At 46.1% G+C, this 24187-nt stretch overlaps 1 protein-coding gene across 1 annotated transcript in view; it reads right to left on the reverse strand.

The window, feature by feature from the left end:
- LOC147464623 (uncharacterized) overlaps nt 1–24187 on the reverse strand; it is a 29707-nt gene extending 5520 nt beyond the window's left edge. The window contains exon 1 of the mRNA XM_086516054.1: nt 23816–24187. Within this exon, the coding sequence (XP_086372180.1) occupies nt 23816–24121 (306 nt within the window). The 5' untranslated portion in view covers nt 24122–24187. The remainder of the gene's footprint in view (nt 1–23815) is intronic.

The following is a 24187-nucleotide window of genomic DNA, read 5'->3' on the forward strand; positions in this document are numbered from 1 at the left end:
CAATCCGGTTCCTTCTCCCTTCAAATCAGCTTTCCTACCAAGAGGAGATCCCACCAGAGCCTCGGTTCCACAGGAGGCTAGGGCAGCCCATGACGAGACTGTGTCAGTGGTCTCGTGTGCAGGAGCAGTTGGCTCTGTTAGTAGCGGTCGCAGTTGTGTCTGCCTCAGGTCTATCCATTGGGCATGTCAGTTCTATGCCGGACCACCCTTGGTCACTTGTATGAGCAGATTGTTATCAACGTGGAGAGCCTTTCCCAGATCTCTCTCTCTCTCAAATCTCTCTCTCTCTCTCTCTCTCTCTCTCTCTCTCTCTCTCTCTCTCTCTCTCTCTCTCTCTCTCAAATGTTCTGTCTCTTTCTACCTCAGTGATCTCTCTTCTCCACAGCTGGTTCATATGTTTGGCATTGCGGGTGTTCTAGATCGGAGTCGAGGTACCCACCGGATCACGAGCCAATTCTTGTCTTCGTTGCATCTTCCGCTACCACCTTTGACAAGGTCATGGAGTAGTCCTACTACATTAGCAAAGCCGCAGACGAATCTTCAATAATACGAACATAATCCAAGAAAACTACAATCAATGACATTTTCGATAAGCTGCAAAGTGCAAGCATCTTTAGTTGTATAGACATGGTCATGGAGTGTCCTACTACATTAGCAAAGCCGCAGACGAATCTTCAATAATACGAACATAATCCAAGAAAACTACGGGTACATTCTTTAGTTGAATCGATGACATTTTCGATAAGCTGCAGAGTGCAAGCATCTTCAGTTGTATAGACTTAAAGAGTGGGTATTATAAAATACGCATAACACGTAAGGATGTGCATAAGATTGTTTTTTGAATAACCTTTGAATTTCATGTTTTTATGGTCATGCCTTCCGGCTTAACCAATGCTCCTACCACATTCAATCAAATGATGGATCATATGTAAGGATTCTAGTTGCTAATCCTTAATTAAGTACTTAAACTCATGATTAAGACTTAAGAAACTTGAACTGAACTCAAAAACAAGACTTAGAAGACTCTGTGTTGATTGGTTGAATGACTGACTGACTGCCTAAAACTGAGTACAATAGGCTCCTTAAATAGGAGACGAAGAGACACAAATGAAAAGACACGTCTCGTGGTGAAGAGACATGACTTTAGACGTAAAGACACATACTTCCGGCGAAGAGCTGCAACTATTGGGCGAAGAGTCACACCCGTAGAGCGAAGGGGTGTGACCAGTCGTCGAAGGAGTGTGGCTTTTGGCGAAGAGGTACGTCTCTTGAACGAAGGGGTGTGACCATCCAAGCGTAGGGTCCTCCTTGGCATGACACTTCGCATATCTACAACTAGGAGTAGATGTAATACTGCATCCATCCTCTTTGAATAGAACCCAGGGTAGTTGAAGAAAACTCCGGGAGAAGGAAATATATTTTTGTAGTGCTTCTGCATCCAAAGCTCTTTCTGTTAAGTCCATGTCATGGCACTGTTATTGACCATGACTATTTTGCCAAACTGAAAACCGATCATATCTGCAACTTGATAAGTGCCTTTGCCAAAGTCATTTGTAACTTCGAGCTTTATCCAATGAAAGATTGAATATGTATCTGCTTCGAGTGAAATTATTGGTAAACTGACTTGAGTTTTCTGTTGAGTGATGACCACTGGTTGGAAATCTGTAACGTATTCCATTGGCTTATCTGGAACAGTAAAATCTTCTTGAACGGATGTTGTGGACTCAAACAGAGTAGTATTTGGAGGTACATCCATCTGTAAGGGTTTATCAATAGAAGAAGTTGTGTCCAACGATTCAATTGTAGCGACTCACGTCAAGCTGCAACAGTCTGCATTTGATTTATCCTTTGCATCGTCGCTGAAGGTAAGGACTGGAGTCTTCAAGTTTGAAAAATTATCATTCACCACTGCATTTGTATTTGTTCAGAAACAAAGACTGTATTCTGCAAGGACAGTGATGAGGCGACTTTTGTTGTCTGGATCACGGCCATAGAAGGGGTCCTGTGCTTGTCTGTTGTCACACAAGAACTGGAATCTTCTGAATCTTCAGCTTTCTCAGCGGGTATTAAAGCTTCCAATTGATAAGGGGGAGGTCGAGGGAGTTATTGCCTCTTAGACCTCTGAAGGATCCTCTTGCAAAAGGAAAGGATCAATAAATCTTCAATTGTACCACCATCAAACAAGAAAGACTTAAATGTAGGGCATGGCTCGTGAGGGGAACTTGTCCAACGTCGTGGCGTTCACGACCGAGTACTCGAATAGGATCGGATATATGGGCAACTAAAGAAGCCCATCTTGATATTGCGGATGATCCTTTGGAAGCTTCATATTGCTACTTTTGCTGTTGATGATTCGAATAAGAAATTGGTTGCTTAGAACTGTAGTATTTCCAAGAATATTCATGCTGAGACTTTTGTTGCTCGCACAAAGGTATTTTGTGTCTAGTTGTCTCTGAGAAACCATGCTTTGGGTGAGAAAATTTGAGTTTCGAAGCCTTTGGTTTGAGTGGTTTTTCTTGGTCAACCACTATAGCTTCAAAAGAAGATGGCGGAGAAGTAGCATGAATAGTTTGCGTAGTAGTAGTATGACTCCATGAAGAGGTTTGCGTCTGCATCTCCTCCAAGCGAGTGTGAAGTGATGCGAGGCTCGTAGAAAGTGTTGCCATCTACTCTTTAAGAACTGCTATCGGGTCCTTAGGTGGAATAGAGTTCTTGCCATCTTGTGATTCAGCCATGCCGATTGCTTCGAGGGAATAATTGAACTGTGGTGTAATGATGTGCCATATACAACCTATATTCCTGCTATATGGGGTTGGTGTAAGGTGCAGCGGAATGAATGTTGTTCTTTCTCAAGATGAGTGCTCCATAATGTGCTCAAGGTTCCTTTTTGTTCTTATGGAAGGGAGAGCCTTCCGTCTTTAATGATAGTGCAATGATCACGAACAAAGTGAGTGGATACTGTGCGTCCAAGTGTATGAGACTGAGAGATAGAGAGAGAAAAGAGATACGACACCAGAGACGTTGTAAAACCCTCCTCCGAAGGCCCACTCTCGTTGGCGAGAGTGGTCTACGATTGATTGCACAAACTGGTACAAAGTGTATGCATGAAACTGATGCAAGTTGACGACGACGGAGATGACGAGGCCGACACTAGGGCTGAAAACTGAAGGTCTTTATCTGCTGTCCAAAAACGCTCAAGGCTGAAATCTGCTGCGATTCAAACGCTGAATTCAGGGCTGATTTCTACTGCTGAAAAAACGCTGATTTGGGTTGTTGAAAACGCTGATTTTCTGCTGCGTTTTGGTGCTGAAAACGCTAAGGTATGGTGGGCGATGGGGGAAATCTGGAAACGCTAGGCGATGGTGACAGTTGTTACTTGGTGATGGTGTGTCTGCTGAAAACGCCAAGTGATGGTGAGGAAAAACGCTAGGGATCCTGCAGGAGGGAAATCGCCCCAAGTGGTTGGGGAGTCTTGCTGAGAGAGAAGGAGAAACCTGTCGGCCGAAGGCCTGTGTTCTCCTTGCTCATCTGCCAAATAGTGCTAAGCTTGGTTTGCTTATATATTATCTTACCCAATTTGCTCTACATACTTTCCAACAAAAGTCACTCAAATTAATAAGTGAAAAATGTCAAAAATAGGTAAATAGGCTAAATGCACTGGAAAATTTCCTTGAAGGATTCTGATGGAAATGCTTACGATCATGCTGTGTGCAACCAGAGGATATGCATCTACACTAAGTGATTGGGCATGCACGGCCTACGAATAGACTCACATAAGTGCCAGATCACTTCTAATCTAGACTGACTGGACTGACGGAATCCTTGTTATGATGTAGCTTGTCCACGGACACATAGGGTTGGATGTGTCACGTGACATCCCCTCCTTTTTAAAGTGAGGTACTGGTACCGAGCTGCATAGCTTCCTTGTAGTCTGCCAACAACTCTGGATAATCCTTGAAAAACTCTTCGTCGACCCACACCGCTTCGTGGGTTCCTCGATCCTTAAACTTCAAAAAGTATTGTCTTACTTGCTTCTTCGAACCATGTCGAAACCGATGCAACAATACTTGCTCCGGCTCCATGACTTCAGCTTCATCGATGATCTCCGGTTCTTCTTCTTCCAAAATGTCCTTTGGAGGTGTTTCCTGAAACACTTTCAACCAAGAAACATGGAAAACGTTGTGCATTGACCATGAGTTAGACAATTGTAATTTCATTGAAACCTCATTTATCTTTTTAATGACTGGAAATGGACCATACATACGAAAAGACAACTTGGGACACTTCTTTCCAACTCGCTTAAGACGTTGCTTCATGATTCTTAAATACACCCAATCTCCTTCCTTGATCGAAACATCCTGACGATACTTATTAGCCTGTCGTGAATAAGATTCGTGAGCCTTGTTTAGCCGAAGCTTCACACTCTCAGAAATCTCATCCAATGATTGACTTTCAGCTTGGCATCAGACATTTGACTGACCGAGCGAGTCAAAAGTGATTGGAACAGACGGCCAAAAGCTGCCTCATACGGAGTTCGACCAATAGCAGAAGAAAAAGAGTCATTCAAAATAGCCTGAACCAATGGAAGATAGAGCTCCCATTGAGACTGCTGATCATGCACATACGACTTTAAAACATCAAAAGCCAATTGATTGTAAATTTCTGTTTGACCATGCGACTCTGGATGAAAAGCCGATGAAAATTTAGTGCCAAAATTTTCAAAGAGTGCGCGCCAAAAATTTGACATGAACTTAACATCCCTATCTGAAACAATTGATTTTGGCAAACCACAAAGGGGGTATCAATGCTTAATGAACAATCGTGCTACATCTTGAGCCGTGATTGTGGCTTTACAAGGAATCAACATGCAAAACTTGCTAAAACGATCAACAATTGTCAAACATTGAGTGTTCCTTGAATGCAAACTTGGTGGTAGGTTAGTCACGAAATCCATGGAAATATCTTGAAAAGGTCCATCGAGAATAGGGAGCGCAAACAAGAGGCCTTGCTGCTTACCCCGAGGAGCTTTTACCTTTTGACATACGGTGCAGTGTGTGACATAACGAAACACATCTTTTCGCAAAAGAATCTTTCAATTTTTTCCAAAGTGGTGTTCATTCCCCTGTGCCCACCCGTGAGAGAATCATGTGCATCATGCAATATGGTTGGCCTGAGAGAGGGCAACACACATAAACGTTGACAAAAATACAACAAACCATCACGAATGAGATAGTTGCTTGGCCCTTGGGAAGCAAGAGCCTGCAACCAATGCTTACCAAACTCGGAATCCGCATACTGATTCTTCATGTTGTCAAAAGACTCACCCTGAATAGAAAATGTGGATCTTGACTCAAGAGCCAAAGTCTGTTGCGACTCAACGCATCTACAACAGGGTTAGCTTTTCCAGACTCATACTCAATCAAACCTCCAAATTGCTCAAAAAATTGTGACCACCGTGCTTGGCGATCACTCCAATGTGCACTAGACAGAGACTGGAGCCACTTGAGGGCTTGATGATCTGTGCGAATTGTAAACTCTCTACCATAAAGAAAATGCTTCCAATGCTTAAGAGAGTGAATGACAGACAAAAGTTCTTTATCATAAACTGAATAATTCTTTTTTGCACTACTGAGCTTCCGGCTAAAGAAAGCTACTGGATGACCATGTTGCTGAAGCACAGCGCCTATGGCGACATTGCTCGCATCCGTCCATACCTCAAAGGGATCATCCCAAGAGGCAAGGATAAGACACGGTGCTCCGGTCACCGCAACCTTGAGAGTTGCGAAAGCATCAATGGTTGCTTCGGGCAAATCTACGCGCTGACGGCGAGTCTTTACCCCTTTCAAAACATCAGTCATAGATGCAGCAATGCGTGCAAAATTCTCTATGTGCGAACTATATGCTTGACATAAACCAAGAAAAGAACGCATATCATATGCAGTTTTGGGCAAATCCCAATTACGAACCTGTTCCACCTTCGCGGGATCTAGCATGATGCCTTCTGCAGAAATGATATAACCCAGATAAGTGACTTCAGTAAGAAAAAATTCAGACTTCTTAGCTGCAATATACAACTGACACTCATCCAAACGGGTTAGTACCCTTTCGACATCTCTTTCATGTTGTTCCCACGATGCAGAAAAAATGAGAATATCATCCAAAAAGATGAACACACATACACCGACCATATCGCCGAAACGACCCACCATGAGACGATTAAATGTACCCACGGTACCTGTCAATCCAAAAGGCATAACAATATACTCCCATTGCCCTCGCTCGGTACGAAAAGGCAGTCTTGATAATATCCACTCTTGAGATCGACCTTGCTGAAAACCTTTGCCTCATTGAGCCTATCTAGGATATACTCAATGCGAGGCATCGGAAGCTTGTTCTTGACAATCATCTTGTTTAATGCCCTGTAATCAACACACAAACGAAACGAACCATCCTTCTGCGAACAAATAAAATAGGGGCAGCAAAAGGACTTACACTAGGACGTATGAACCCTCTAGCCACCAACTCCCTGAGTTGTCGTCCTAACTCTTCCTCCTGTGTCTTGTTCAAACGATAGGGAGCCTTACTGACAGGCTGTGCCCCCTCCATAAGCTCAATGCGATGGTCCTCCGTGGGAGACGAGGTGGAAGATCATCCTGCAAAAAGAGATGTTTAAACTTGGTAAACAAACTTGAATACTTAGCTGGAGCCTAAATGCTCTGGGAAACTGGAGCAGCATAGATGAATACCGCTTGTGCTCCTCGTCTAATTCACGCTTTACCTGCACATGAGAGATGAGAGGAAAAGAATGTAAGCTCTCCTCAGCACGAATGATGAGGGGGGAGTCAGTTTTGGCATGTAAAGTGAGAGTGTTAGCCTCCCAATCAAGGAGAGAGTTGAGTTCACGAAACCATCTTATGCTCAAAATCATATCACATCCTGAGAGAGGAGACACAAGAAATTTCCTACGGAAAGCAGCTTGTTGAACGGTAAACATCACATCAAGGCACTCTTTTGTGATGAGAGAGTCCATACTAGGAGCGAAGCCAGAAACCTCGAGAGGAGATTTCTGACTAACCTCTAGGCAGGCTCTCTCAACAAGAGAGGCACTAATTACATCATGCATACTGCCTGGATCAAACAATATGATAAAACGTTGACCCTTTACATGACCATAACACTTCATGAGAGACTCATCAATGTGTGTGTCAGAGTCATGAGAAGATTCAGCGTGGTGCGTTATAGTGCTTGTGGCTGTTGTGGATGCCTTTGGTTCTTTAGGTGGGGCTGTCTTAGGACAAGCCTCCTTAATGTGACCCTTGACATGACATTGAAAACATCTACCTTCCTTAGCATAAATCACTTGTTCTTCAGCCGTGATGTATCCTCCTACAATTCCTTGTGCAGCTTTTTCATCTGGGGTTAGCCTAGGTTCTGCAGGTGCTTTAGCTTTACCCTTAGATTCATTATTAGAGTTCTTTTCCGAGGAATTAGAGGAAGAAGGGCTAGAAGAATTTCCATTCTTACCATTCTGCGTGTTCTGAGAATTCTGAGAGGTTCCTTGAGAAGTCTTGTTCTCCTTAGGCTTTCCCTTGTTGTGCTTCATCTCTTGGGAGAGAGCAATCGCTACCGCCTTGTTGAGATCCGCGGGGTCAAAGACTTCTACATCAAACTTGATGTATTCGTCTAACCCAAAGAGGAAAGCCTCTTTGCGCTCATCATCCAATTTGCGTAACTGAGTGCCGAGCTACAAAACACGGTTAGAAAAAAAAAAAATTGGCATACCATGTTGCTAGAGATTGCACCAATCTTCCTTCAATCGTGCGAGATACTGAGGAAGCATAAACCACGCCTTAAGCTTGTCTTGGAAATCAGCCCAACTAAAAGAAAGGGGCATGAATTCGTCGGCTTCCTCTAGGTGTGCGGCTAGCTGTGCCTCTTGCCATGCGTGGTACGAATTGATGGCATCAGCGGCAAGGTACATGGCTGCCATCAAAACTTTACTATTTCCTCCTAAAAGTCGACTTCTGTCACGTGACACATCCAACCCTATGTGTCCGTGGACAAGCTATAGCATGACCAGGGTTCAGTCACTTCAGTCAAGTCTAGATTAGCAGTGATCTGGCACTTTTGTGAGTATATTCGTAGACCGTGCATGTCCAGTCACTTAGCATAGATGCATATCCTCTAGTTGTACACAGCATGATCATCAGAATTCCCATTAGAATCAATTAGAATTAGTTAGGGGATTTTTCCAATGCATTTAGCCTATTTTCCCTATTTTTGACATTTTTCACTTATTATTTTTAAGTGACTTTCCAACAAAAGTAGCTAGGGCAATTTTGCTAAGTTAATATATAAGCAAACCCAAGTTAGCACTAAATGACAGAAGAGGCAACAGGAGCTTCCCGCTCAACAGGCAACTTCTCAGCAATACCCCCCAGAACCCCTGGCGTTTTTGGCTTTCCCATCCTCGCCTACACTCAAGCACCCCTAGCGTTTCATGTCTTGGCAGTTACCGCCTCGGCAGCAGTACTCAGCAACCTGGCGTTTTCCTCCCATGGTCGCTAGCCCCCAGATCAGCACTCGCGTTTTTGCAAGCATCAACAATCAGTAGCGTTTTTTACTTCCTATCCCAGATCAGCACTAGCGTTTTTGCTAGGATCAGCCATGCATCAGCATTTTTGGTTTTCAGCCTAACCCGCATCGGAACCACAGGATTTTCAGCCCTAAGGGACAGCAGCAGATCAGCCCCAAGTTGGTTGCAGAAGTTCCCCCAATTTCAGCCATGAAAACGCAGCCAAAACAGTCATTTTCAGCCACCGAAATAGTCCCGAAAATCAGCAATAGAAGAAGACCACAGATTTCAGCCATCAAGTCGTCGTCGTCGTCACCACCGTCGTCGTCATCGGCATAGTCCAATTGCATCAGTCCATTGCATACGCATTGTACCACTTTGTGCAATCAATAAGTAGACCACTCTAGCCGACGAGAGTGGGGCCTTCGGAGGAGGGTTTTACAACGTCTCTGGTGTCGTATCTCTCTTCTCTCTCTCTCTCTCAGTCTCATACACTTGCACGCACATTGTCCATTCACTTTGTTCGTGATCATAGCATTTTCCACTAAGAACGGAAGGCTCTCCCTTCCATAAGAACTAAAAGGAACCTTGAGCACAGTCCGTAGCACTCATCTTGAGCAAAGCACAAACAATCATTCCGCTGCACCTAACAACTTCTCTGTGAGACTGGGTTGTTGGAGTCCGCATTGTGGCTTGCACCACTTGAGGAACTCCCACGATCTTTGGCTGGTTCGGACTTCGAAGCGAGCACTTGTCGAACCAATTCTTGTGTGCGGAGTTCTCTTTGAGCCTCATGCTCGACCTCCAAGGCCGCTCGTCTTGCTTCAGCTTCTTCCTGTCTTTGTGCTTTCTTTCTTCTCGTTCATCACGCTCGCGTTCCAAGGCAATGCGAGTCGCTTCTTGTTGGATGGCAAGTCTTTCGTTTCTTTCTTCGCGCTCGCGGTCCTTAGCTTCCTGTCGTTCTGCTTTTCTTTCTAGTTGTGCCAACGAAACTCGATTCGTTTCTTGTTGATGTGCCATCATCTCCATCATCGACTTGACCATCACCTCCATAGAATTTGGTACAACTTGTGGCGTAGATGGGAAAGGGGGAGGGTCGGGAAAGCCTCTTGGTGGGGAAAGCTCTTCTTCGCCACTCCCATAATCATCACCTGTATGCGAAGTATCCATTCCGCTTCGCGTGAGGACCATGCACTATGATCTTTGGTTCTTAAGTTCACACAAACTTGGGTTCTTGTGGGTCTTTGGTTCTTGGATTCTTGAGGTTCTTGAGGTTCTTGAGATTTTCTTTCGCTTGCAAACCGTGTTTGAGAAGGATCTTCTCTTCACCCGAGTTCTTCTCTTTTCCGCGGGCGCGCAGCCTTGCGCTCACACCAAGGTTGCTTTTTCCCACCTCATGTCGATTGGCTGGCTGCTAAGTGCACGGTCCGCTCTCAATGAGTGAAAAGAGGCACAAGGGGAGGCTGGACAAGCCCTTCTTTCCTGGGATTCCTGTCACTCTTCAAAAACACGATTAGGAATCGACACGCCCAAGCAAACTTGGGTTCGTGCGACCGCAACAAGCAAAAAAAATTCTTGTGATTTTGTGGTTCTTTCCTTGAGTGATACAGAACACTGCCAAAGCTCTGATACCAATGTAAGGTGCAGCGGAATGAATGTTGTTCTTTCTCAAGATCAGTGCTCCATAATGTGCTCAAGGTTCCTTTTTGTTCTTATGGAAGGGAGAGCCTTCCGTCTTTAATGATAGAGTGCAATGATCACGAACAAAGTGAGTGGATACTGTGCGTGCAAGTGTATGAGACTGAGAGATACGACACCAGAGACGCTGTAAAACCCTCCTCCGAAGACCCGACTCTTGTTGGCGAGAGTGGTCTACGATTGATTGCACAAACTGGTACAAAGTGTATGCATGCAACTGATGCAAGTCTAGACTATGTCGACGATGACGACGGAGATGACGAGGCCGACACTAGGGCTGAAAACTGAAGGTCTTTATCTGCTGTCCAAAAACGCTCAAGGCTGAAATCTGCTGCGATTCAAATGCTGAATTCGGGGCTGATTTCTGCTGCTGAAAAAAACGCTGATTTGGCTGTTGAAAACGCTGATTTTCTGCTGCGTTTTGGTGCTGAAAACGCTGATTTCTGCTGCTGCGTTTTGGTGCTGAAAACACTAAGGTATGCTGGGCGATGGGGGATCTGGAAACGCTAGGCTATGGTGACTGCTGGTACTTGGCGATGGTGTGCCTGCTGAAAAAAGCCAAGTGAAGGTGAGGAAAAACGCTAGGGATCCTGCAAGAGGGAAATCGCCCAAGTGGTTGGGGAGTCTTGCTGAGAGAGAAGGGGGAACCTCTCGCCGAAGGCCTATGCTCTCCTTGCTCATCTACCAAATAGTGCTAAGCTTGGTTTGCTTATATATTATCTTACCCAATTTGCCCTACCTACTTTCCAACAAAAGTCACTTAAATTAAAAAGTGAAAAATGTCAAAAATAGGTAAAATAGGCTAAATGCACTGGAAAATTCCCCTGAAGGATTCTGATGGATTCTGATGGAAATGCTTATGATCGTGTTGTGTGCAACCAGAGGATATGCATCTACACTAAGTGACTGGGCATGCACGGTCTACAAATAGACTCACAAAAGTGCCAGATTGACTGGACTGACGGAACCCTTGTTATGATGTAGCTTGTCCACGGACACATGGGTTGGATGTATCACGTGACAATCGGCCACTGAAGTGAGTAATGGGGGTTGTGGAACCGGTTCTGAAAGAGGGCTCTCTGCTGCAAGTGCCAATGCGGGAACAAGCGCGGGTACTTGTTCAAAGAGAGGTTCCGGTTTCGGGAGAGGCTCTGGTTCTGGTTCCGGGAGAGGCACCTGAAGAACCAAGTGCGAGTGGGTTTATGAGAGAATGGTATCTGGAATCCCGTCTATATACGAGAGAATCGGAATTGGAACATTGATTGCATCGTCGGCCATGATGGCGAAACCTTCCGCACGCGCAAAGTGCACAGTAGGCCAACGCGGGAGAGTGACAGAGTGAGACGCTTGCTGTAAACGATGGCTTCCAGCCATCGTAATCTATTGGTTTGTCCTTTTGTTTTTTTTTTTATGAAAAGGTGCTTTCACATGGCCCTTTTAATCATGGGATTTGGCCAGCCACTTAAACTTTAGAATAGTTAAATTTGCTCGGCGTAAAAGAAAGCTGCCATCGTATAAAATCTGTCCAGCGTGAGAAATTTTTGCCGCGTGGTGAGGCAACGGTTGGAGAAAGTCCCTGCAGCTTGAAGATGTGACGCTTGGGAGAGAATGCGATGCAAGAAATCTCCAGTGAAAGGGTGCTCTCAGCCAGTGTTTCAGAAATTCCGTCAAACGCTTCGCATACGAAGGGGTACTCAAATGAAAGAGTACCCACTAGAGCTCCCTTCGAATAGACCCATGCAGAATCACGAGCATGAGCGGTACGCCCACACATAGCCATGCTGTTGTCCCTTGTCGTTGCATTATTTAGCATTAGAATAGAAGTAACTTTAGATTACCTCATACGTGGCCGTATGTAGTCCATCTTTCTTCTGCTTCCATGCAACTCCAGGAAGGGGGTAGAATGTAGCGGCAAGGGTGACAGGCTCACAACCTTCGGGTCCGGGAAAAAAAAAATTGCTCTTATACCACTGTAAGGATTCTAGTTGCTAATCCTTAATTAAGTACTTAAACTCATGATTAAGACTTAAGAAACTTGAACTGAACTCAGAAACAAGACTTAGAAGACTCTGTGTTGATTGGTTGAATGACTGACTGCCCGAAACTGAGTACAATAGGCTCCTTATATAGGAGACGAAGAGACAAATGAAAAGACACGTCTCATGGTAAAGAGACATGACTTTAGACGTAAAGACACATCTTTGGCGAAGAGCTACAACTATTGGGCGAAGAGTCGCACCCGTAGAGCGAAGGGGTGTGACCAGTCGTCGAAGGAGTGTCGCTTTTGGCGAAGAGGCACGTCTCTTGAAAGAAGGGGTGTGACCATCCAAGCGTAGGGGTCCTCCTTGGCATGGCACTTCGCGTATCTACAACTAGGAGTAGATGTAATACTGCAACATAGTCACAATTGTGACATCGTATCTTTAGCCTATACTAGACATGCTCATAATCTATGCTCATACAAAACGTGCCATCTTTCTTTTGCACCAATAAAATTGGAGTGCAGTATGGAGAAGTACTTAGCCGTATCAAACCTTTTTCTAGAAACTCATTGACTTGCTTCAAAATTTCCTCTTGTTGAGCAAGACTCACCCCCACATGGGAGTTTCTCCCAAGGACGCGTGTTAGGGAGTGGGGGTTGTTTTGTGGTTGTGCCCAACCATTCTAAGGTTGTTTTCTCATGTAGGAATATGTCTAGCCATGTTTAGCCTTGGGTTTTGACACTTTCCTAGCCATATAGCCTCCTACAGCCCCTGAGTATTTTTCCCCTACCTTCTATGTTTGCCACTTCACCTAAAGGCTCCCTTTCTGTTAAAGGTGGCGGCAGAAGATGCAATGAAGACAAGAATTGGCTCACAATCCGGTGGACACCTTGACTCCTATAGGCACCTTGCTATCAAAGGTGGCAGCAGAAGATGCAATGAAGACAAGAACTGGCTCGCGATCCGGTGGACACCTTGACTCTGATCTAGAACACCTACAATGCCACATACATGAACAAGGCACTTGTGGAGAAGAGAGATTAGTGAGGTAGACAGAGAGGACATCTGAGAATGTGTGTGTGTGTGTGTGTGTGTGTGTGTGAGAGAGAGAGAGAGAGAGAGAGAGAGAGAGAGAGAGAGAGAGAGAGAGAGAGATCTGGGAAAGGCTTTCTATGTTGATAACAAGATGCTCATACAAGTGACCAAGGGTGCATAGATCTGACATCCCCCAATGGATAGACCCGAGGTACACACAACTACGACTGCTATTGACATTGTCAACTGCTCTTGCACACGAGACCACTGACACGGTCTCAAGATGACATCCAATCCGAAGATGCTCCTTCTCACACCAACTCAGATCTGAGAGAGAGATTTGCATCCCCCAAGGCTAGCCACCATATGGCTGCCCTCTAGACGACAGTTTACCTCTCTTCTCTTAGGCCTACTGTTAGGTGCAGCGGAATGATTGTTTGCGCTTTGCTCAAGATGAGTGCTCCGAACTGTGCTCAAGGTTCCTTTTGTTCTTATGGAAGGGAGAGCCTTCCTTCTTAATGAGAGAATGCTATGATCACAAACAAAGCGAATGGACACTGTGCGTGCAAGTGTATGAGACTGAGAGATAGAGAGAGAAGAGAGATACGACACCAGAGACGTTGTAAAACCCTCCTCCGAAGGCCCCACTCTCGTCGGCGAGAGTGGTCTACTATTGATTGCACAAAGTGGTGCAATGCGTATGCAATGGACTGATGCAACTTGGGACTATGCCGATGATGACGACGGGGATGACGACGACGACTTTAGGGCTGAAATCTGTGGTCTTCTATCTACTGAATTTCGGGGCTATTTCGGTGGCTGAAAATGACTGTTTTGGTTGCATTTTTATGGGCTGAAAATGGTTATCTTCTGCAACCAAAAGGGTTGAATCTGCTACGTGAAAATACCAAAAATAGGGAAAATAGGCTAAATGCAGTGAAAAATTCCCCTTATTGATTCTAATGGATTATGTGGGAATATTGATGATCATGTTCTGTGCAACCAGAGGATATGCATCTATACTAAGTGACTGGGCATGCACGGTCTACGAATAGACTCACAAAAGTGCTAGATCACTTCTAATCTAGACTGACTGGACTCACTGAACCCTGATCATGCTGTAGCTTGTCCACAGACACATAGGGTTAGATGTGTCACGTGACACCTGCATCATCAAAGGGGTGCTCTGTCTCTGCCTGAGATAGCATAGGCAAGAGGTGTCCTAAAGAGAAACCCAAGGCTGGATCTGCTGCCCACTGCTCATGCCAAAACACGCAAGCCTACGGCCCACCAAAACGCTAGGAAGACCGGCAAGGGAAAACGTCAGGCATCTGTGGCAAAGGGTTGCCCATAAGGGCGCCCTACTCGGCTGAACTGCAATGCTCTAGAGGTATCCCCCAGGCCCCTATTATGCCCAACTATAAGCTGCCTGACCCAGCCTCTAAGTTCCACGATCGGGAAAAAGACCCCAATAATAGGAGGAACACCCAGAAGTGGAAGCTACTAGCCCAAAGGGCCCTCAGACAGCAAGGGAAAAAATACCCAAGGCAAGAGGAGCCTATATGGCCATGGAGCAAAGCCAATGTTAGGTGCAGCGGAATGATTGTTTGCACTTTGCTCAAGATGAGTGCTCCGAACTGTGCTCAAGGTTCCTTTTGTTCTTATGGAAGATAGAGCCTTCCGTTCTTAATGAGAGAATGCTATGATCACAAATAAAGTGAATGGACACTGTGCGTGTAAGTGTATGAGACTGAGAGAAAGAGAGAAGAGAGATACGACACCAAAGACGTAAAACCCTCCTCCGAAGGCCCCACTCTCGTCAGCGAGAGTGGTCTACTTATTGATTGCACAAAGTGGTACAATGATGATGCATGGAAACTGATGCAACTCGTGACTATGCCGGTGACGATGACGGGGATGACAACGACGACTCTAGGGCTGAAATCTGCCGCCTTCTATCTGCTGTCCATAAAAACGATATGGCTGAAAATCTGGGACTGATTTCGGTGGCTGAAAATGACTGTTTTGGCTGCGTTTTTGAGGGCTGAAAATGGGGATACTCTGCAAGTCTCTAAGGCTGAATCTGCTGCTGCATTAAAGGCTGAAAACGCTGAACCATCTGCTGCAAAAAGGCTGAAAATGGAAAACGTTGGCCTGCTCTTGTAGCGTTAGTGAAAAACGCTAGGACTCTGGGACTGTTGGCGATGATCAGGGCTGGAGACACCAGGGTCAGGGGTAGGTGATGATGAAGACCAAAAACGCTAGCTATAGGGGATGGAAAACGCCAGGCTTGGGGGTACTGTGGGGTTCTTGCTAAGAAGATGCATGTTGAGCGGGGAGCTCCTGCTGCCTCTTCTACCATTTCGTGCTAACTTGGGTTTGCTTATATATTTTCTTAGCAGAATTACCCTACCTACTTTTGTTGGAAAGTCACTTAAAAATAATAAGTGAAAAATGTCAAAAATAGGGAAAATAGGCTAAATACACTAGAAAAATCCCCTAACTGATTCTAATGGATTCTGATGGGAATACTGATGATCATGCTGTGTGCAACCAGAGGATATGCATCTATGCTAAGTGACTGGACATGCACGGTCTACGAATAGACTCACAAAAGTGTCAGATCACTTCTAATCTAGACTGACTGGACTTGACGGAAACCCTGTTATGGTGTAGCTTGTCCACGGACACATAGGGTTAAATGTGTCGCGTGACATCCCCTCCTTTTCAAAGTGAGGTACTGGTACCGAACTGTATGGCGTCGAGGGAGATCGCCAATAGCATCCGGAATCCTAGAAGGGACTCTTCGCCGGCCCACTCTGCTGTGTGGGTCGTGCGGTACTTAAACTTCATAAAGGTCTACAACGCTTGCTTCTCTGGGCCGTGCCGAAAGCGACACAAAGTCTTCTGTAGCTCCTTCGATACTTCAACTTCGTCTAAAGTCACGCTTCTTTCATCTTCAAGAATCTCCATGACTAAAAATTCCTGAAACCACTTCCAACACAAAACCATAAACATACCTATTCCATGTAAAGTGAGTGGAACAAATTGTGTCTTCCTCAAAGACTGTGCATGCAATGTAGATGAACAAAGAGACGGAGTGCTAAACCGTTCACCACATACACGCAAACAATGAGATCGAATCGTTCTCTTATGATCTAGAGCAATCAATTGTGGCAATTCACAACGGAATGCCCATGCTTGGTGCTCATACTTTCATGTGCTCGTTCGGAAACTGTGTCATGCCAAAGAAGAGACATGGAATGTGACTTCCTTACATACAAACTTTTCAGTTTTTCATGAAAAATCCGTATACATTTGTGCTCATTCATGAGTGAAACGTGCTCAATGTAGAATATGTCATGCCTAGGAAAAGAGATCACATAAAGACGCTGACTAAAATACAGGAAACGATCACGAATGAAACACTCGAACCACGCGTGCATATCAATCATGCGAACATATAATACTTCCTGTGAGGGCTCTTTGGACCTAGGCTCGAGAGCCAAGATCGATCCTTCGTGATTGATCGAATCTGCAACGAGGTTAGCTTCGCTAAAAAAAGCATCAACTAACACCTCATCCTTGTGAACAATCACATCATCTTCATGCAACTCATCATGCTTGTGAGAAATCACATCTTGATCATGCAAATCATCATGCTCGTGAGAAATCACATCTTGATCATGCAAATCATCATGCTTATCATTATCATTCAAATCATCATGCAAATCATTGTCATTCAATTCATCGTCATGCTTCACACAATCATGCAAATCCTGTGTGTCATGCTTGGGAGAAGAAGAGACTCAGAGAGTCTCCTTTACCCAAATCTCCTGCATCTGTGCCTAAACTTAAGAATAGAGTCGCCAGAACTCTTTGTTTTGTCGATCGCTCTGTTTTTGTATTGCTTCGTTATCTGCTTGTCTTTCTTTGTTCTCGCGATCAAATTTGACTTGACTTTACTTTTCTTTCAAGTTGTACTGACGTTGTATGGCTGCCATTCCTTCTTTGTAGTCACGATCTATGGCTGCCCTTCGTTCTTCGTAGGCCTTTCTTTCTGCTTTTCTTTCTTTGCGTTCTAACTGTCTTTCCTTAAACAACTGCTTCAACTCCTCTATAGGAGTTAGTGCAATCTTTGTCGTAGATCGGGAAGGGGGAGGGTTGGAAAACCCTCCTGGTGGGGGAAATTCTTCTTCGCCTCTCATGCTCATCACCTCCAAGCGAAGTATCCATTCCGCTTCGAGTGATGACCATTCTGAAGTCGTGGGTTCTTGTGGTCTTGGGTTCTTAAGTTCACGAGGAACTTGGATTCTTGGGGTCTTGAGGCTCTTGAGGTTCTTGAGGCATTCTTTCGCTTGCAAACCGTGTTGGAGAAGGATCTTCTCTTCACCCGAGTTCTACTCCTTTCCGCGGGCGCACCCCTTGGCGGCCTTGCGCTCACACCAAGGTTGCTTTTTCCCACCTCACGTTGAGTGACCAGCCGCTAAGTGCACGGTCCGCTCTCAATGAGTGAAAAGAGGCACAAGGGGAGGCTAGACAAGTCCTTTCTTGGGAGTCCTGTCACTCTTCAAAAAACACGATTAGGAATAGACACGTCCAAGCGAACTTGGGTTCATCCGATCGCAACAAGCAAAAAAAATTCTTGTGATTCTTGTGGTTCTTTCCTTGAGTGATACAGAACACTGCCAAAGCTCTGATACCAATGTTAGGTGCAGCGGAATGATTGTTTGCGCTTTGCTCAAGATGAGTGCTCCGAACTGTGCTCAAGGTTCCTTTTGTTCTTTTGGACATAGTAACAGGGAATGGCCGTTTTCAGGTCTCCGTTCCCCGTTCCCATTCCAAGTTCCCGTTCCGAATCCCCGTTCCGTGTTTCAAACGTGAGTACCCGTAACAGGGAATGGCATTTTGTTCGGCGTTCCCGTTCCGCGTTCCCGTTCCGGTTTCCCGTTCCTGGTAACTATGCTTTTGGAAGGTAGAGCCTTTCATTCTTAATGAGAGAATGCTATGATCACAAACAAAGTGAATGGACACTGTGCGTGAAAGTGTATGAGACTAAGAGAAAGAGAGAAAAGAGATACGACACCAGAGACGTTGTAAAACCCTCCTCCGAAGGCCCCACTCTCGTCGGCGAGAGTGGTCTACTTATTGATTGCACAAAGTGGTACAATGATGATGCATGGAAACTAATGCAACTCGTGACTATGCCGGTGACGATGACGGGGATGACGACGACGACTCTAGGGCTGAAATCTGCGGCCTTCTATCTGCTGTCCATAAAAACGCTATGGCTGAAAACCTGGGACTGATTTCGGTGGCTGAAAATGACTGTTTTGGCTGCGTTTTTGAGGGCTGAAAATGGGGATACTCTGCAAGTCTCTAAGGCTGAATCTGCTGCTGCATTAAAGGCTGAAAACACTGAACCATCTGCTGCAAAAAAGCTGAAAATGGAAAACGCTGGCCTGCTCTTGTAGCGTTAGTGAAAAACGCTAGGGCTTTGGGACTGTTAGCGATCATCAGGGCTGGAAACACCAAGGTCAGGGGTAGGTGATGATGAAGACCAAAAACGCTAGTTGTAGGGGATGGAAAACACAAGGCTTGGGGGTACTACGCGGTTCTTGCTGAGAAGATGCCTGTTGAGCGGGGAGCTCGTGCTGCCTCTTCTGCCATTTAGTGCTAACTTGGGTTTTCTTATATATTTTCTTAGCAAAATTACCCTACCTACTTTTGTTGGAAAGTCACTTAAAAATAATAAGTGAAAAATGTCAAAAATAGGGAAAATAGGCTAAATGCATTGGAAAAATCCCCTAATTGATTCTAATGGATTCTGATGGGAATACTGATGATCATGCTGTGTGCAACCAGAGGATATGCATCTATACTAAGTGACTGGGCATGCACGGTCTACGAATAAACTCACAAAAGTGCCAGATCACTTCTAATCTAGACCGACTGGACTTGACGGAAACCCTGTTATGGTGTAGCTTGTCCACGGACACATAGGGTTGGATGTGTCACGTGACAGCCAAACCCTGAGCTAAACATGGCTAAACACATCTCAACACGAGAAAACAACCTCACACTGGCCGAGCACAACCACAAAACAACAGAACGAAAGAACTGCACCAACCATATACAATGATGAAGTGCAAACTGTATCAGAAGGTACGTCATTGTAATTGAGAATGAAAATTGCCTAGAACGCATCCCGAGAGAGTATCACCCCACTCTCAGTTTGAATCACGAACAACATCTACCAAAAAAGACCACATCAATACTCAGATTGCAGCTAATACGGCAAGATCTAGAGGCTCTGCACCCAAGCTCTGTAAGAGAAGAAAAAGGTGCTATAGAAAGCCACCAAATAGACCGCCAATCATGTCCGCTGCACGTGGAATCACTAGAACTGAAAGAAAGTAGTCCGCGAAAACTGACTCCCGAGCTAGCTCCACATCCCCCTCTGAAGGGAAAACACCCGAACCATGGATAATTGTCATAACTCTCCAACAATCTCTATATATGTGACTGGATAGGTGAATCTGAAAGAAACTATACATGTGGAGCATGAAACCACAACTAGAAGAAACGAGAAGACCATCTTGTCAAAGGTGGAAGCGGCAAATGCAATGAAGACAAGAACTGGCTCGTGATCCCGTGGGTACCTCGACTCCGATCTAGAACACTTGCAATGCCAAACACATGAACAAGGCACACCTGTGGAGAAGAGAGATCACTGAGGTAGAGAGACAGGACATCTGAGAATGAGAGAGAGAGAGAGAGATCTGGGAAAGGCTCTCCATGTTGATAACAATCTGCTCATACAAGTGACCAAGGGTGGTTCGACATAGAACTGACATGCCCAATGGATAGACCCGAGGACACACAACTGCGACCGCTACGGACAGACTCCAGAGCCAACTGCTGCTACACACGAGACCACTGACACGGTCTCGTCATGGGCTGCCCTAGCACAGGGAAGTCACTAGACTGCAAGGGGAAAGAGTACCCTATGGCACAAGAAGCCTCCATGGCTATGAAACTGAACGAAATCCTGAGCTAAACATGGCTAGGTACAACCCGGCATGAGAAACCTACCTCACACTGGCCAAGCACAGCCACAAAACAGCCCTCACCTGGCCTTGGGAGAAACTGGGACCGACTAGACGAATCCAAAGAGATGCTTGAACTCTAACACCCCCTCTCAACTCCTCAAAAGGAAGTCGGACTAGGGAGCTGGAGTGAGCAATCTACAACTAGAAAGAAAGGGTTTCGTGGACGAGGATATTCGCTACAAACTCTGCAGTGGGAAAGAATCCTGCAGTAAATACAATCGAACTACTATCCCCAAAAGACGTCCGGGAAGTATGATGTTGTCCACTGAAAGTAAATCCAGCTTTGTCAAGAATCTCCTCAAGCCAACCGACTCACAAGTCGCATAACCAGCATCTGCAAAAGGTATTGTTGTTGACCACTCCAAGAGTATGCATCAAAAACTAAGGGTAAAGGCATGAAAGATTGGTATCCGAATCATTTCCCAACTCTAAAGTATCCACCCTCGAGGAAAGAGTTGGAAATTTGCACCTCCGATCATATACCACATGCCAAAAACTCCAAGCTGCTACGGAAGTCCAAGGAAAGGGACAACCGAGGCTACTAAGGAAGTATATGTCCAATGACAAAGAGCCAAAGAACTACACCAATCACCATAGAATAATGAACTGCAAACTATATCTGAAGAAATTGCATCAGAACTGACAGTGAAACTCTAACTGATCTTAATTTATTTTTAAAACTTTCTTCAAGTTTGCCCTACCTAAGTCCTCAAAAGTTCCAGCATCAACATGTTATAAACCAGCTCTTTCCAGAAGGGGAAGTTAGTACCATCTAACTTCTCAATGTTGAACATGGTGATGTCCAGAGAGGAAGCCATCTCAAGATGGATGCCACTGGAACGGTCCGAGCTTGCTGCTACTACCCGCACCCCCCCCCCCCCCCCCCCCCGGGGGCCTCACGTAGCCCCTCTGCCCCTCCTCCTGCACGCAGCCTCCCTGCGCACTCTGCCCAGCCCGCTGCCCGTCGCCAGCCCCACCCGCTGCCCATCGCCTTGCCTGCTGCCCGTCGCCAGCCCCACCCGCTGCCTGTCGCCCTGCCCGTTGCCCGCCCGTCCCCCGCCGCTGCCTTGTCCGCGGTCCACTGCCCCGCCCGCCTGCACTTTACCGTTAGCCACTCTTGCTTATCGAGCCTCGCCAACACCCTCGAAGTGCTCGGTCCAACAGGAGTTTCCCCCTTCGTCGACGCTTCTCCGCCTTTTCTTCGCAGCAACAGACACACATGGAGGCTCAAGCTTCGCCACAGAGGAACTCCAATGAAGTCCCCTCGCTCGACCACGCTGAGCCCACCATTCGACTTGTTCTATCACCGACAGAGCAAGCGAGCCGAGCCGCAGAGGCGGAACCGTCATCTACAAGATTCTCGGCACCAGACCCAGCAGAGGAGAGCTGCGTGATCGTGATCTGACGTGTCGAGGTCAAGTGGTAAGTGTCTATCCACCCAAGATGGTGGTGTCTTCTCTGGGAATGTCGTGATCCCATATGCCATGAGCATGGCCATATCTCGTGTAAACTCCTCTGATGAGTGCATAGGTGTGTCCATAGCAAACCAAAAGTCACCACCCCCTCTAGAATGCGCAACCACCAAATGATGGCTGGAATGAATGGATCTCCCAAGGATCGTACGCCCATAGATGATCAAGCCGATGTCGAAGATACCGTGTACTGCAACAGTCACTGAGAGACCGCATGGACCACCACCGGATGGTGTCCTGGTAGGAGGTAGCTTCATCCTCTGTGAAAAACACAAGCCAAGTGTCTGCTGTCCACCCAAAAACACAACTGTGAGGTGATGAAAACATTGCTGTCCAGCGATTTTCAGCGTGCTCATAAGCTCCCAGAAAGGTCCAGAGCAGTGCATGGGGTCTGGAGTGGGTGTGGAATCAATGTCACAGCCCCAAGTGGACTGAAAACAGAGAAAAAACAGCAGTGATATATGGCTGAAATCTGAAGCAGATGTAGAGGAATCTGAGCCGGTCCAAGCACCGGATGCCTAACCGGGTAGATAGGGTAAGATCTGACAAGATATGGGGTTGGAAAGTTAAGCGCTGCCCCTCCATGCTGAAAACGCTGATGCTACCAAAAAAACGATGATGGGCTGTGAAAACGCAAGTAGAGGGAGGGGTGTTCCGGCGACGAAACAGCCTGAAAAGGCTAGCGCTTGCAGCCAAAAGCAAAAACGCAAGCAGTTGATGCAGAAAACGAAGGTGGAGGGGGTCCGCGGCGATGAAATCACTCCAACATTGCCATCGCGTGTCTGGCTCATGCAAAAAAAGCTGGCAGATCAGCAAAAACGCTAGCTGATTCTTCTTGGGAGGAGTACCTAATGCTAATGTAGCGCCTTGGATCATGGAGAGCCTGAAGCTCTGATACCATGTGAGAGTGCGCGTGAGAGAGAGAGAGAGAGAGAGAGAGAGAGAGAGAGAGAGAGAGAGAGAGTAGAACACAAACGCTGCAGATGGGAAAGAGGGGGCGATCAGCCCTACATGACTACCAGGGCATGAGACCCGTACAATGCCAGATGCTATCTGTAATGGGTACCCCCCTGGCCCCATATATAGGAGTGCCCAAGGTGGGTACCCAGCTCAAGTGGACGGCCGGCCCCAAACTCGAGCGGTCGGACAAGGTACAACCTAGACTATGGGTGGCCAGCCTGAAGACACTAGCCGTACAAGGAAGTGCCCTAGACCTGTGTGAAGCAGCAAAGTGGTGTAAATCTAATAGGTTTTGCTATTCAGTTAAAACGCAAGCATTTTTACTCCAGGTTGTCTCAGATTTCTATAGTGATACTTATTCTCTTTTTTCAAGATTGAGCAAGAAGAAGAGGGCATCCTATCTTGGGGGAAGCTCTCGGCTTTAACTCTCGAGCTTTCAATAACAGTGTTTGCTCTGTTCTGACATGGGGTTGAGTAAGTTGTTACCTCAAAGCGTACTTTTGAGGATGCTTCTCTTTAAGAGCCCCCTCTTCAGTCCACTACCGGTGCTCCATTCCACAAAGTGCCGTGTTTTTCATCTCTACGTACACCGCTCTTGCCTTGCACAATAAGTGCTTTTTTCCTTCTTCTGGGGAGTTCTGGTAGAATGGAAGTCCTCAACGATGATTGTTGACTCCATCCTTTGAAGGGTATCATGAGGATTCACCTTCATGCTCTTCTGAAGCTGTGGTTGAAGGCTTGCTTCTAACTTTCTCATCTTTTCCTCGTTAGAGATCTTCATAAAGGGTGTGAATTTTAGAAGATCCGACCAGAACTTGTCAACATAATTGGTGACTTTCTCATGTTCCTTTTGGGCAAGCCAATCCCACTCATCGGATGTCCTGACTTCACCTTAAGCGACAATTCGTTTAAAGAATGGTCTACACCTTTGCATGAACATAGTCATGCAGAACACAACAGTATCGATGTCAGATAGGGTACCTTTAGTGCTTCAGAAGCATTATGGAGCTCTTTCTCAAGACCCATCATGGTGGTTGCCTCACTCCTCTGGATGACAGCGGTGAGAGCTTTGATGGCTGCAACAGCTTCGGCAAGCTCGGGCTTGCTACGCCAGAGGTTGAACTCCTCAATGACACTGAAGAGTGGAGATCCATTGGAGGGGCTGCTGCGAGGTAACGAAGAGGGGGGATTGACAAGGGCTGCCTCTGCTTGTGCCAGCCACTCGCTTGTCACCGCCCCGCTTGGGCCCCCCCGGTGGCCTGCCCTCGTCTCGTAGTAAGCGTTCATCCTCCCACACACACGCGCACACACACAGAGAGAGAGAGAGAGAGAGAGAGAATATTTTAAGGCCGA

The sequence above is a fragment of the Adiantum capillus-veneris genome, chromosome 1 (genome assembly GCF_014529385.1).
Source record: "Adiantum capillus-veneris isolate H3 chromosome 1, ASM1452938v2, whole genome shotgun sequence".
NCBI classification, from domain to species: Eukaryota; Viridiplantae; Streptophyta; class Polypodiopsida; order Polypodiales; family Pteridaceae; genus Adiantum; species Adiantum capillus-veneris.